This window comes from Pristis pectinata, chromosome 14, assembly GCF_009764475.1.
Source record: "Pristis pectinata isolate sPriPec2 chromosome 14, sPriPec2.1.pri, whole genome shotgun sequence".
Taxonomy (NCBI): Eukaryota; Metazoa; Chordata; class Chondrichthyes; order Rhinopristiformes; family Pristidae; genus Pristis; species Pristis pectinata.
The window spans coordinates 38,366,372-38,381,741 of record NC_067418.1 but is presented as its reverse complement, the minus strand read 5'-3'; the positions used below and the strand labels follow the sequence as shown (position 1 = coordinate 38,381,741).

Sequence of the window (15,370 nt, the reverse complement as noted above, 5' to 3'; positions counted from 1 at the left end):
ATCTTTCTTCATAAGAAATTTAGGGGATGACAGAAACTTGTTTGAATGAAAACAGGAGCAGGGCATTCACAAGAAGAAGTGAAATCCATCCATAGCATTATAATTCCAAATGAAGAATAGTGGGAACATCAGTTTTAAAGAAAATTGAAGTAGATTACAAATAATAGAGCTGATCAAAAGCAGGTAATTAGATGTCTGAATGTATTTATTCATTGATCCTTCTGATGACATTGGTAAAGTTACTGTTTAATGAGGTATTGAACCAGTCAGGCAGAATCTTTGAGCTTTGTCCCTGCCAGTACTTGTCTCTGCTGGAGGACAACGGGAACTCTACAGTGATCTCATTTCTTGAACTAAGGAAAGCAAAAAGCAAGTCAGAAATCATTGTTGACCTAGCAATACAGTCCAGCATTTGATTTGTTTCATTTAATCAGCAAACATTGTCACAATATCTTCAGATTATTGTCATGCTTTCCCACATTTCTATCTGTTATCATACACACTATTTTACCCATTGGTCATTGTCCTTTCCTGTTTTATTTTTATGCCATGTAAAACATTGTATTTCTCAACATTGGATTTCATCAGACATTTTACTGCCCAACTCCAAAGTCTACTGAAGACCGCCAGGAGTTTAACCTGTTCAGTCCTGAGGTTTACCACAACCACGAGTGTTGTAATTTCCCAAAATTGCATAGATGTGTTGTGACTTCAGGTTTCAGATCATGGATGAAGATGTTGCAAAACAGATGCCCATGGGATCCTGCTAATAACGATCACCCAGGCAAATACCCATCTCTCTAGGCTAATTGGTCATCTACCTGCATAAGCACGTGGTTACTTATTATTTTTACTAATTAAGTAACCTAAATCCATTCTAATGTCTACAGATAAAGTATCAAATAAACAGCTTCTGGTATTGAAGGATCAGAAGTGAAAATCTTAGTGTCCCTTGTTACTCACTACCACTGAAGGTAAACTCTGCCCCTCGCAGGTGCTACAATTAATCTTGGAGTCCCTAGGCCAGATAACAAAAAAAAACAGTCATGTTTCGCAGCATTGATCATCCAGTAAACTGTGGATTAGCCACAATTACAGTGTTTCCCTGTGGTTAAACAGATTGACAAATCTTATGAGCTGGGTTTATGCATGCAGATCTCAGCAAGGAATTGAAAGGCAGTTGAAAGAGATGTTTACTTAAGCAAATAATTTCTTCCAGCGAGGAAAAGAAGAATGCAGGAGGGCTGGAGTTAGATCAAGATCTTATTTCCAAAAATCATGAATTCAGTCGTAAAATATTTTCATTTTTATACTAATGTGAGTTTTTGTTTTCTGTAGATGCAGCTGCAATTAGTTCTTCTTCTCTGAGCTGTGAAGGAGTGGATCTCAATGCTGTGCTCATTTTGAGGTGGACATGTCCAAGCGGACTTAACAGCGGCTTTATTCTTAAAGCAACACAGAACTCAATTATTTGCAAAAACGAAACCAGTGCAACATGTACGTCAAACCAAATACAACAATTTAATCTGAGCAATGTTGAATTCTTCACGGACTATGTTGTGAGCATCACCACCTTGTCGTGTGGTTCCCCAAGTATACCAACCAATATCAGCTGCAAGTCTGGAATTACCAGTAAGTGAATTCTCTCATGTACTTCCAAGGGGGATAAATAGGCGTGGTACAGAAGTATTACTGTCAGAAGGGGGCAAATAATTTTTTAACTGAGGCCATTATGAACCAAGCAACTTTCCTACTTTGTGCGTTCCCACTATTTTAAATACCTTTCCTGATATATTTTGTCCTATATCTCTTCCTTTCCGATGACACTGGTGGCGTACTATTCTCTTATGAAGACAGAAGCATAGTTACTCAATAATACAGCCATATACTCTGCTTCCACAAGTTTTCTCTTTAGACCCTAAAGCAATCCATCCCTTCCTTTGCAATCTTTATGTGTTATCCAATAACATTTATCATTTATTTCTTTTGTCACTCCTCCTAGGCACTTACTACACCCAGTTAAAGTCTGTACTGTTTTACGAATGGAACACTTATGATGCCTCTTCTTTCACTCTTACATTGTAAGGTTACTTTCTGTAGTTGCTGGGATCCTCTGGGTTTGTACAATTTCATTTTTGTTTGAATGAAGGTATTTAGTCTGATCCTGACCAGTCTACTTTATGAAGGGTAGAAATTTCTGATTTATTGTCTCCCTGCCAATCTTTGTTTCCAATTCACCTGTGCCAGATCCCATTTCTACTCTCTTAAATTAATTCATTTGAGTATTTCACATTTTACTGTTTTTAGTTTGATTTTTATTTTGCTCCTATCTGATCCTTCTGCTGTTTGGATTTCCCTTTATTCTCATGTTTACATGTCTCCCAGACCTCTGGCACCTTTTTGTTTTTCTTGTGTGTTTTTTCCTCATTCCCCTTCTGCCAACTAATTGATTTAAAAGTTCCTAATTATGTAAAACCACTCTGCATTATAAATGAAGGAATAAAAGGGAAGTGTTACTGCGTTAGTTCAGGGAGGAATATTGCCTCAACACTAGAAGGATACCCTGTCCCTCCTGAAATACTGACCAAGACTATTTAATACCCATTTAAGTCAAGCCATCAACATCAACATACAAAGTTTTTAATGTCTTTTCCAAAGGATAGGATCCCTCACAATGCACTAACTGCTCATTAACAGCATTATGGACTGACAGTCTGGAATTCACAATTTCTGTCTGGAAACAAGTCAGGTTTTGGTTGATATTTGTTTACCCATCAATCTCTGCCATACTGTATGGCGTTTTCACAGGTTTTGCTGCTCTTAGTGGGTACTGAGATGCACAGTCAGAAATTTGGCAACTATGTCATTTGCTCACATTAATGGACAGTAAATTAGAGACCAGGACTGAATGGGGTTGGGGTGGAAGGAGGTTGGTGGCTATGGGGTATGATTGGAAGTTATCAACATGCTCATCTTGAATGTGCTTGAACTGCTTTAATGTCAAAAGGAGAATAGTTGAGGCACCACTCTATATTCAATGATTGACTAATGCTGTGGACTAAATGTTGTATTTTTCAAATCTAAGCCAATCAAAGTGGATGAACACCTCTTCAGTTTGCTTGCTATAAAAGTCTTTATGCTCTCATCTCCAGTCCTGTTGTTAATGGTTTTGAATTCAAAATTCAGAGGCAATTGTATAGAAGGGGTAAAAATCTTTAACTCTGAAACTCATTAAGCTGTGTTCATGACCATTGATCACCAAACTCAGCATACATTAAAAAAAGCAGGGTAACCAGGAACTTCACAGAATTCCCTAAGTGTTAGAGCCATGTTGGACAGGAGAAGATCAAAGCAACACTTTGCCAAGCCGTTGGCAGGTGAGGGTGACCATTCAAGATGAAGGGTAGATTGTAGGGTATGTTAGGAAATCTGACAACTTCCAACTATTAATCAGCCAATAGGCAATACTAACTTTAAATTGGCTGCCTTAATGAGGCCTTATGCGTTGTCTCTGATAGCACTGAGTTGAGGTTCACCCGAAGGTAAACTAATAGAGTTGTGTAAAGGTATATATTCCACAACTCACCTTTTACATCTGACTTGAAGGTGAAGTGAAATGGAATCTTCAATAACTAAAGTGCAATGAATACATTTTCTATAAACAGGAGCAAGAAGGGAAGGCAAGCATAAACTTTTTCACCCATAGATTAAAAGACTTTGAAATAAGCTGTCAGCTAAAGTAATTGAAATATAAATGGATTTGAGATGTTTTTTCTGAAGAGAAAATAAAGCAAGAATATGGAGAAAGAAGAACAAGTGAGGTCAATTCACCAATAAGAAGCAATTTTTCTCCTTTGTGTCTTCCCAAATGTTCATATATTCTAAAATCTCTCCTCTTGTTTATCATGTGCACTTGTCATTAAATACAACGTGGTGTTATTTTACAATATCTATCTAATTTATTTGCAGATCCTCCACCACCTACTGGTAATTTAGAATTACCAAGTCTTGAATTCACCCACAACACAGTGAAGTTCAATATCAAACAGGAAGCATTTAATTCCACCAGAGGTCCAATTGTGGCAATTGCTGTGATTGTTACAAAAGATCAAAGCGGTAAGTACTTATAATTTTAAATCATTATCATCCTTCTCCTGAGCAGACTAATAATTACTCTGATTCTGATCCCAAGTGATTTTCAGCTCATATTGCACCAGAAGGTAAAAATACCCTTGGCTCAGAATTTTTTTTAACTTGGCCTTTGATTGGCTCCAAACCTCAGCATGTCGATAAGATGGGTTGCCATCAAGAGACTTCCCTGCTTATGCTCAAATAGTACAGGGACCAAGAAGATTGGAGCAAAATCTGACCAAGCTTTTGGCAGATAGGCTGGCCCTTTCCAGCTGAAGGATTAATTTTATTCTTATTGGTACCAATTTCTTGGCTACCATTGTCACATACTTTCGGGCTGATAATTTACATTATTGCAAATGGTTCAGTGTTGTAGGCCAATAAGTAGCAAAACACTGCAGTTACCATTGCTTGAACTATTGATTATCATTGATCTGAAGAAATGCATCGAACTATATTTGTCTAATTTACTGAACATTTTAAAGGGAACTTGCAGGCTCATAATGTAATTATTTGTTGTTTAGCTCAGAAATAAACAATGATTGATGTTACTACATATCACAGAAACATACAGCACTGGTGCGCCCACCTCATGCAGGCCAGCCATGATGCCTATCTATACTAATCCCATTTGCCCACGTTAGGCCCATGTTCCTCTATGCTTTTCCTATCCATATACCTGTCCAAACACCTTCCAAACATTGTAATTTTGTCTACCTCCACTACCTCCTTTTGCAACTCATTCCAGATATTCACCATCAGGTAAAACATATCCCTCCTATCTCCTTTAAATTTATCTCCTTTCACCTCAAATTTGTGCCCTCTAGTTCTAGACTCTCCTGTGCTGGGAAAAGATTCTGACTATCTGTCCTATTCATGCCCCTCATAATTCTATAAACCTCGACAATGTTATCCCTCAGCCTCTTCGTTCCAGTGAGAATAAACCAGTTTATCAAATCTCTCTTTATAACTACAGCCCTCCATTCCAGGCAACATACTGGTGAATCTCTTCCATGTCTACTCCATTGCTACCACATCCTTTCTGTACTGTGGCGACCAGATCTGTACACAATGCTCTTAGTGTACTCTCACCAATGTTTTCTGCAGCTGCAACATGATGATCCAACTATTATACTCAATATCTTGGTGTATGAAGACAAGCATACCAAATACCTTTTTTGCTACCCTACCCACCTGTGTTGCCACTTTCAGAGAGCAATGGACTTGCAACCCAAGGAATCTCTGTACATCATTTTCCCAATGTCCCTGCCATTTACTCGATATGTCCTACCAGAATTTGACTTTCCAAAGTGCATTACCTCACATTTGCCTGCATTAAATTCCATCTGCTGCCATTGCATCCATCTTTCCTGCAAACTTATGTCCCACTGTAGTCTTGGATAATCTTCTTCACTCTCTACAATTCTACCAATTTTCATGTTGTCTGCAAATTTACTAATTGTACCATCTGCATTCTCATCCAAGTCATGTGTATACTGCAAACAACAAAGGTCCCAGCACCAATCCCCGCAGTACACCACTTGTTACAGATTTCCATTCAGGAAAGCACCCATCCACCACTACCCTCTGCCTCCTATCATCCAGTCAATCTTGGATCCAGGTTGCCAACATCTCTTGGGATCCTTTTGCCTTAACCTTCTGGACCAGCCTATCATGTAGGACCTTGTCAAAAGCCTTACAAAAGTCCATGTAAACCATGTGTGCCCCTCTGCCTTCATCAACTTCTAAGTTACCTCCTCAGAAAGCTCAATCAGATTTTTGGGATATGATCTTCATTGTATAAAACTATGCCGAACTCCTCCAAATCAGTCATTGCCTTTCCAAATGAACATCAGCCCTGACCCTCAGAATCTTTTCCAACAACTTTCTAACCATTGAAGTAAGGCTCACCGCTCTGTAACTTCCTGGCTTATCCCCACTGCCCTTTTTGACCAAGAAGACAACATTGAAGGGGTAATTGTGGATGTTTTTCCCAGCTTCTGTGATTGTATGAAACTTGTTTGACCATCAGTCACTATGGCTAAAGGAAGAACGTACCAAATTTTATCTTCTTCATGGTCTTTCACAGGTTACTGTGTGGCCAGTTGATAAAGAAGTGCAAGTGGGTGGGGGTTTTGCGTGTGTCAATTGAGTTAGGCTTGATGAATCATCTGGCCTGTTTCTCTGCATTGCCTTTGCATGCTTGTACCAGATAACAGTTTGGCTAAAAATATTTGTTTGAATAAGATCCATGTGCAGAAGGACTCGAATAATGACAAATTGTCTGTAACGCTGCTTGCATAATTTGAGAGTAACATGATCTCAAATTATATCTGTAATTCCTTTAAATACAGTACTTTAAATCCAAGTTAAGAGTTAAGGTTCTCCTTGGTCTGTTGTTTTGGAACAGAGATGCCACCAGGTTTTGTTTTTCACTTTATAAAACCAGTTAAGTAAAGATAGCACTATTATTAAACTAGAGGAAAGATTCCACCACCAGCCAATAAGCCAGGTGTAGACGGAAGACCAAAACCAGATTTAGATTTTGCTACTAACGTTATCTAATTTAGATAGAAATGGGGCAATCAGTTCAGTATATTATAGGTTATGGGGTATAGCTGACTTATTATGAATCAAGATTAACAACACAAAGGTTGAGACTTCAAATCTCACCAAGTTGCAAACTTGATTTTTGCCAGTTAAAGAAATAGAAAGCCTTCTAACACTCAAATTGGGACAAACAGGTTCTGAATGAAAATTAACCATTCCCTTGATTTGCCTAATGTGGATCACCAGTCCTGTGGTACAAACTGTGATCTCATAATGTTCCCAGGATATCTAACTATGAGTATGTTGTTCAAGGCATTTCCACATTTCAGATCCTGTCCAATGCAGTTAAATGCAAAATAAAATTCCCTTGGTCCAAGATAAATTTCATCATTCACCATGCTCAGGAGAGCATTCTCAACTGCATCAATATGACATTCTCCCAATTCTTCAGGTTACTTTCGGGCATAATGTTACCCTCGTTCAGCATTGATTGGTTGGACCTATAGGGTGAATTTACCCTACAAGGATAAACTTCAATTCCTTTTTGCTCTGTGGTTATCTCTAATGCCTCCATACTTGTTAGTTGACGTGGTCAGTGCATGGAGAAGATTTTTATCTTGAGATGGAATTGTATCTAACTCATGGGTGCAGTATCTTCCACCTTAAAGAGGAGAAATAAAATAGAAGATTAAAAGGGGATTGTGTTGATGGCAATGTATTTATTTAACATTTTCCAGTCACAATCTGATAATCTGCTATCTGATTATTCTGAAATCCCAAAAATTCAGCATCTGGCTCATTGGATTTTGTATGTGGCCTAGTTCTGTTTTCTGTGCTCTCTTTAACCTCACCAGGGTCCTGTTTCCAGTGCTCCATTGAAACTCACCGGGGCCACATTCTCTGCACTCCTTGAAATTCACTGGGGCCCCTTTATCTGCACTCCCTTGAAACTCATCAAGATCTGTTTCCTGCACTTCCTTTAAACTCACTGGGGCCCCATTTTCCATGGTCCCTTTAAACAGTGGATTCACTGGAAATTTTTTATATGACTGTGTAACATCCTAGAAAAGAAAAGTGAATTAAAAGTATGTTGGAGTCTTCAATTTTCTGGAACAGTCTGGTACCACAAAATCCAAAGCACACCAGATTAACAGTTTTACTGTATTTTTGCTGGCAACCATATATTAAATGGTTTAAACCACTTGATCATTTTATGGTGTCGCATAGGAGTCATGTTATAAAAATAATACCTAAACTCTCAAAGATGGTACCTCTGCCAAGTTCTACTGGCATAAATTGCAGTTTTTCAGAACTGTCAACTTTATGTTTGAGTCTCCAGTTGTGCTGAGAGTACTTTTGATTGCAGTTATTAATTTGGTGGTGGAAATGGTCCAAAATAGATCATATCTATTTGGAAACAGAAGTGTAAATTACAAAAGATGATTGTGGTAATGTGTACAACATTATCACTCTTGAGTTATTGTAATTATGAAAATATTAAGCTTAGCATTTTTTTCATGTTTGCATCATGTAAGATTTAATCTTACATTGATTTTGCTGTAATGGCATGGTTTACTTTTTGATGACAGAGAGAAGAAAATATAACTTCTATGGAAGTATTTGGAAAATTTGGTTAACTAAATCAAGTTGATGATGAAGGGAGTTGCTTAGGTGGTGTACAAAAGGAATCAAATTGATAGATTAGGTGTTCTTGACTCATTCCATGCTTTATGTTCTTAAGATTTCTATCTTCTGTTGCAGAAAGTGCTCCTAATGGCAGAGCTCTTGAAACAGCATATAGCCATGATGTATCTACGTATGTGACACAAGTTATAACATTCCCAACTCCTTCCCAAAATACCAAAGCAGCTGCTCTGGCAGAACCCATCTCTGTCAACATAGGAAATAATAGCCACAGTTTGGGATATTTTAATCAGGAGTTAACTCCTTTGACCAGTTACCGGTAAGTTCTTTGATGATCATACACCTTTCATCGCTGTCTGGAAAGGACAATGCTAGATGAAATGCAATGTGATAATTGTTTCTGAGCTATGAAATTCTTCATTCTTCTCAGAACTCATTAGTCAACTTTCCAGTCATTAAGAAAGTGATCTAACTTGAACAATTTCTTTCCTCATCCAATGCATGGTACAAATACAGTAGAGCATTAGATGTTAGGTTAATGTTAATGATTGATTTATGCCCCCATGTGACTGTCTTCCTTTTATCTGGCTATGCAAAATCATCTAAGAACATATCAATTGACCACCATTAAGCATTTTTTTTTATTTGTTCTGTGGATTAGAGTCACACGGCATGGAAACAGGCCCTCTGGCTCACTATACCACATCAACCATTAAGTGCCAATTTGCATGAATCACACTTCTTGCATCTTCATCCAGGCTTTCTTCCTACAACCCTCACCCCAATTCTCTGGCCATTCATCCAAACTAGGGGCAATTTACTGTGGCCAATTAGCCTACCAACCAGCATGTCTTCGACATGTGGAATGAAACCACAGCACTTTGGAAAAACCTACAGAGTCAGGGAGAGGACATTCAAACACCACGCAGACAGTCCCTAAGGTCAGGATTGAACCTAGTCATTGAAATTTCCTTGAAGTACTTTGGGATATAGGTCACAGATAATATGCATTTAATGTAGGAAACAGCTTGGCTACATTTGTTGTCCTTTGGAGAACTATCATCCATTTCTTGCTTGACTTATACTGAACACATCCACAGCCAATTACAAAGAATTTAACCAGTCTGATGTGAAGCATTATGTCTGCTTCCTCAAACTCACTCTTAGTGCGGCCCCTCATTGTCTGCTGCTCACTATACTGAAAGTTGTTAGCCCAGTTCTATTTCCTTTCCTAACTGCAACAGAAAACATTTTTCCAAAGCTATTGGTTTATTATTGTCACTTGCACCAAGGTACAGTGAAAAACTTGTCTTGCATACCGTTCATACAGATCAATTCATTACACAGTGCAGATACATTGAGTTAGTACAGAGGGCATTGAGATAGTACAGGTAAAAAAAATAACAGCATACAAAGTGAAGTGTCACAGTTACAGGGAGGTGGATTGCAGATAGACAGTAAGGAGCAAGGTCACAACAAGGTAGATTGTGAGGTCAAGAGTCCATCTCAACGTATAAGACAACCATTCAATAGTCTTATCACAGTGGGATAGAAGCTGTCCTTGAGCCTGGTGGTATGTGCCCTCAGGCTCCTGTATCTTCCGCCTGATGGGAGAGGAGAGAAGAAAGAATGACCTGGGTGGGTGGGGTCTTTGATCATGCTGGCTGCTTCACCAAGGCAGCGAGAGGTCTGGGCAGAGTCCATGGAGGAGAGGCTGGTTTCCCTGACACGCTGCGCTGTGTCCACAGCTCTCTGAAGTTTCTTGCAGTCCCGGGCAGAGCAGTTACCGTACCAAGCCGTGATGCATCCAGATAGGATGCTTTCTGTGGTGCATTGATAAAAGTTGGTGAGTGTCAAAGGGGTCATGCCAAATTTCTTTAGCCTCCTGAGGAAGTAGAGGCGCTGGTGAGCTTTCTTGGCTGTGACGTCTACGTGGTTGGACCAGGGCAGGCTATTGGTGATGTTCACTCCTAGGAACTTGAAGCTCTCAACCCTCTTGACCTCAGCACCATTGATGATCACAGGTAAGCACACCTGATACAGCACAGGTGCGTGTACACCACCCCCTTTCCTGAAGTCAATGACCAGCTTTTTTGTTTTGTTGACATTGAGGGAAAGGTTGTTGTCATGACATCATGTCACTAAGTTCTCTTTCTCCTTCCTTCCTTCCTGTACTCTGAATCATCGCTTTTTGAGATATGGCCTACTACGGTGGTATCATCTGCAAACTTGTAGGTGGTGTGAGAGCAGAATCTGGCCACACAGTCATGAGTATATAGGGAGTAGAGTAGAGGACTGAGGATGCAGCCTTGTGGGGCACCAGTGTTGAGAATAATCGTGCTAGATGTATTGCTGCCTATCCTCACTTTCTTTCTTTCTTTTTCAATCTTTTTATTAGTTTTCAAATTAATACAGATTGATATATAGCATCAATATTTATACATGTAATACAAAGAGATCAGGATAACAATCATAGCATATATAATCATAAAGAACATTAAAATAAAAAAAAATCTGTAAATCCAACGATCTCTTAGTAAATAAATATAATATGAAAGAAAGGAAAGAAAAAGATTTATTACATAATTTTTTTTAAAAACCCAAATCAATAAAAAAAATTATAAACAATATAAACTAAACAAAAAAAAACTTTTCAAAAGAAAAACAAACAACAAAAAAAAGGGGAAAAAAACTGGTCTAAAATGTCTCAGTAGAAACAGAGCAATATTATGTCATCAAGTCCGTTCCTCCAAGTTGGAAAGTTATTGAAAGGGGATCTATATCATGTGAAAATATTGAATAAATGGACTCCAAATATCTTCAAATTTAAGCAAAAGATCAACAGTACCACTCCTAATTTTTTCCAAGTTTAAACATGATATAGTTTGAGAAAACCATTGAAAAGTAGTAGGGGGTATTGGATCCTTCCATTTAAGCAAAATGGATCGTTTGGCCATTAATGTAACAAAAGCAATCATACGGTTAGCGGAAGGAGATAAATGGCCAGACTCTATCCTTGGTAATCCAAAAATTGCAGTGATAGGGTGAGGTTATAAATCAATCTTCAATACGTTTGAAATAATGTTAAAAATGTCTTTCCAATATTTTTCCAGAAGAGGACAGGACCAAAACATATGTGTCAAAGAAGCCACATTCGATTTACATCTATCACATATAGGATTTATATGGTTATAGAAACGAGCTAACTTATCTTTGGACATATGGGTCCTGTGGACTACCTTAAACTGTATCAACGAGTGTCTGGCACACATTGAAGATGCATTGACTAAATGAAGAATTTTCTTCCAAGTCTCTATAGGTATAGATGTCTGGAGTTCACTTTCCCATTCATTCTTAATTTTGTCTAATGATTCTAGACATATTTTCATAATTAAATCATAAATTATCGCTATCAAGCCCTTCTGATAAGGATTAAGACCTAAAATTTTTTCCATAGTTTCAATTTTGTAAGGTGTCGGAAAAGAGGGTATAGTAGTTTTTAAAAAATTTCTAATCTGCAAATATCGAAAAAAGTGTGATCTAGGCAAATTATATTTATTAGACAATTGTTCAAAAGATGAAAAACAGTTATCACTGCCTATCCTCACTGATTTCAGTCTGTTGGTCAGAAAGTCAAGGATCCAGTTACACAGTGTTGAGCCCTAGGTCTCAGAGTTTGGTGATGTTTGCTCGGAATTACAGTATTGAAGGCAGAACTTGTAGTCAATAAACAATAGTCTAAGGTAGGTGTCTTTACTGTCCGGATGCTCCAGAGCTGAGTGTAAGGCCAGGGAGATGGCATCCACTGCAGAACTGTTACGGCGGTAGACGAATTGCAGTGGGTCGAGGTTGTCTGGGAGGCTGGAGTTGATGCGTGCCATGACCAGCCTCTCAAAGCACTTCATGATGGTGGATGTCAAGGCCACTGGTTGGTAGTTACCATGTAACCGGTAGTAAGGCATGTTACCTTGCTTTTCTTCGGTACCGGGATGATAGTGGTCTTCTTAAAACAGGTGTAAACCTGAGAATGAAGCAGGGAGAGATTAAGTATTGGATTTGCACTTTACAAAATTCCATTCAATGATTTTCAATCTCCAGATGGCAGTGTCTTCTCTAATATGCTTCACTCTGTGCTTTATTTCAGATTTAGTTTGGCTGGATTTACAAAATTACAAACTAATGAAGAACAGAAAATTGATGCAAATAAATCCTTCTACTCAATATATCTTTATTCGCAGAAGATTACATTGAACCAAAATCCAGGTTTATATGATTTCAGATTTACTTTCTGCATTATTGAAGTTTTTACCATAATCATTTGAGGTTCTTTGTGGTGTATTATCTTTTTCCTTGTTTGTGTTTTGTAAGCTCCCTAGTATTCCCCTACTCCCATCCCCAATACTGCTCATTAATGGCTGAGTGGACAGTCTGCAGTTCTCATTCTTGTGGCCCTACATTTACTACTTGGGATCCCAGGTTTGGAGGAGAACCAGCTATTGCTGTCAAGTGACATTTTTAATTTTGAGGTTCTTCCAATGGAGATTGTCATTTGGGCTCAGGGTATTTCAAAATTGAGTTTATTGTCATATGCACTGGTACAATGAAAAACTTACTTGCAGCAGCCTCACAGGCACATAGCAACAAATACACAACGTTTACAAGAAAAGCATAAATTAACAACATAAATTATACAAGAAAGAACACGATCAGAACAAACAAAAGATTTTGCACTACAATAGTCCATTGTAGTGCAAAATGGTCATAGTGTTGTTATACTCAGGTAGTGATTAAGATTGTGCAGGTTGGCTCAAAGATTCATTCTAATGGCTAATTTAATTGTAATGCATAAACTTAATTGTTCAGTGCTTGTACATCCAGTAACATGGGATGATTTTCAACCAATTAGTCTGGGCTAAGTTTTAAACCATGTTTCATGGATCAGGTGTCCTGTGGAACAATATTCCTTGTTGGTTCACCAATTTCTGGTAATTATTCATAGCTTAGTTCATTTCATGAAGTGATGTAACTTGGGAGGAGAAGATTGAATAAATTAATTTATTTTCCTTTTTATTACTACCATGGATACAAACTCTGACAACCCAGATTCTAAGATTCTCGTCATTGTTGTTACAGGCAGTTGTAGCTGCAGCAAAGGGTTTTTCCTCTGAATTTCAGACACCAAACCATTAGGTCTCAGGACTTTGACTTGTGTATTGCAGGTGTCATTGTTGGAGCTGTGGTTGGAACTATCCTGGGTGTACTTGTCATACTTGTCCCACTGCTACTGATTTTATTGTGGAAGAAACGGTAAGCTGTGTCCTCAATGGTGTGGCTGTTAGATTTGTGTCCAATTGTCCATAAAATTTACTTTCAGTCAGATAAGATAACTTGTAAGAGGCCATGCTCTGGAGTCATGTAGAAAATTGAAGCACGAGCTCAACTAAATTTAAATCCAGTTACCGCATAAATGATTGAAGCAGTTTCAAACAAAAGTATAACAGACAAATTGTTCATGTAGTTGACTTGGTGTGGTACTGAGTCAAGTCCACAAGGATGTGCCCAACCTGTGAGTTTGCTAATCACAATGGATCTAATTGTATAATACAAAGATCAATACAAACATTTTCTAATCACAATGGATCTAATTGTATAATACAAAGATCAATACAAACATTTTCTAATCACAATGGATCTAATTGTATAATACAAAGATCAATACAAACATTTTCTAACCAAGGGGCATTAGCAATCAAGTTCAGGTCTTTCTCCGCATCACTTTGAAGGTTCCATGTGCCTTGGTGATGATCTCCAACAAATGCTGTTCTGCTATTGAGGATTTTACCTGACTAGAGCAAAGTCAGCAGGACTAATCTTGTATTACTCAACCAATTAATATTGCTCAACATTGCCCTTTAAGGTTGCGGTTTGGTAGTAACTAAACAGAGGTCAGTTTTGAATTTACTGTCTCTCCCCTTCTATAGCAAATTTAAAACCACTAACTAATGATGTAACTATCCTGGATCAAGCCTAAAAAGTGAACGCATTATTGATCTTGTAAATGATTAGATTGTGATAACTTGATGTTCTCTGGCAAAGTTCACACATTAAACCAATCGCAACTTACTTATTTGCCAGAAGGCGTCCATCAAAACATTGCCCAGTGGCAGTGGATAAAGCACAACAGATGTTTTGATTAAATAAAATTACAGTGTGAGGCCATAATTTTGAAGGAATTGAACTAGTATATAAATTATTAGTGTAACCATATTTTTGACTGCCTCAGGGTCAAAAATGAGTATTACAGCCAATAAAAAGATGCAGAAAATAGCACCCAGTTTGATTGTCGAAATGGAGAGACTGGATTATGATGAGCATTTAGATGAATTTCCAATATTCCTTTTGAGGATGCTGAAGACACTAGAATAATGTGACAATAATAATCTGTTCCATCTTATCCAGAGCAGAAGGACCAGAGGACGTGGGCTCCTTTTTAAAGTGGAGTGGGAGGAGGTGTATTCAAACCGATCCTCTATATGATACTTGTGTTGGCAGTGATAAGTATATAACAAGCAACCTGTGGAATTTGCAGCAGGTCGAATTAATCCATTCAACTATAAATTACCCAGGTCATAGAGTCATACAGCATGGAAACAGACCCTTCGGCCCAACTCGTCCATGCTGACTGTGTTGCCCAGCAAGCTAGTCCTTATGTGCCTGTGTTTGGCCCATAGCCCTCTAAACCTGTTCTGTCCATGTACTTAACTCGATGGCTTTTAAATGTTGCTAATGTGCCCACTTCAACCACTATTTCTGGCAACTCATTCCAACTATGCACCACCCTTTACCTGACCTGAAGAAGCTGCCCCTGATATCCTCCTTAAATCTCTCGCCTCTGATCTTAAACCTAGGCACTCTTGTTATTAGCACCCCCTCCCTGGGAAAAAGCCCATGATCTTTCACCCTGTCCATGCACCTCTGTCAGGTCACCCCTCAATCCCCAGGGAATAAAGTCCTAGTCTATGCAACCTCTCCTTGTAACTCAGGC

The 15,370-nt window shown here is 38.4% G+C and overlaps 1 protein-coding gene across 1 annotated transcript in view; it reads left to right on the top strand.

Annotated features, from left to right (window-relative positions):
* The window catches only part of ptprja (protein tyrosine phosphatase receptor type Ja), a 207,017-nt gene that overhangs the window by 166,647 nt on the left and 25,000 nt on the right, over positions 1-15,370 (top strand). The window contains exons 20-24 of the mRNA XM_052029697.1: positions 1,339-1,632; positions 3,970-4,116; positions 8,443-8,644; positions 12,470-12,588; positions 13,545-13,632. Coding sequence (XP_051885657.1) covers positions 1,339-1,632; positions 3,970-4,116; positions 8,443-8,644; positions 12,470-12,588; positions 13,545-13,632 — 850 coding nt within the window. The remainder of the gene's footprint in view (positions 1-1,338; positions 1,633-3,969; positions 4,117-8,442; positions 8,645-12,469; positions 12,589-13,544; positions 13,633-15,370) is intronic.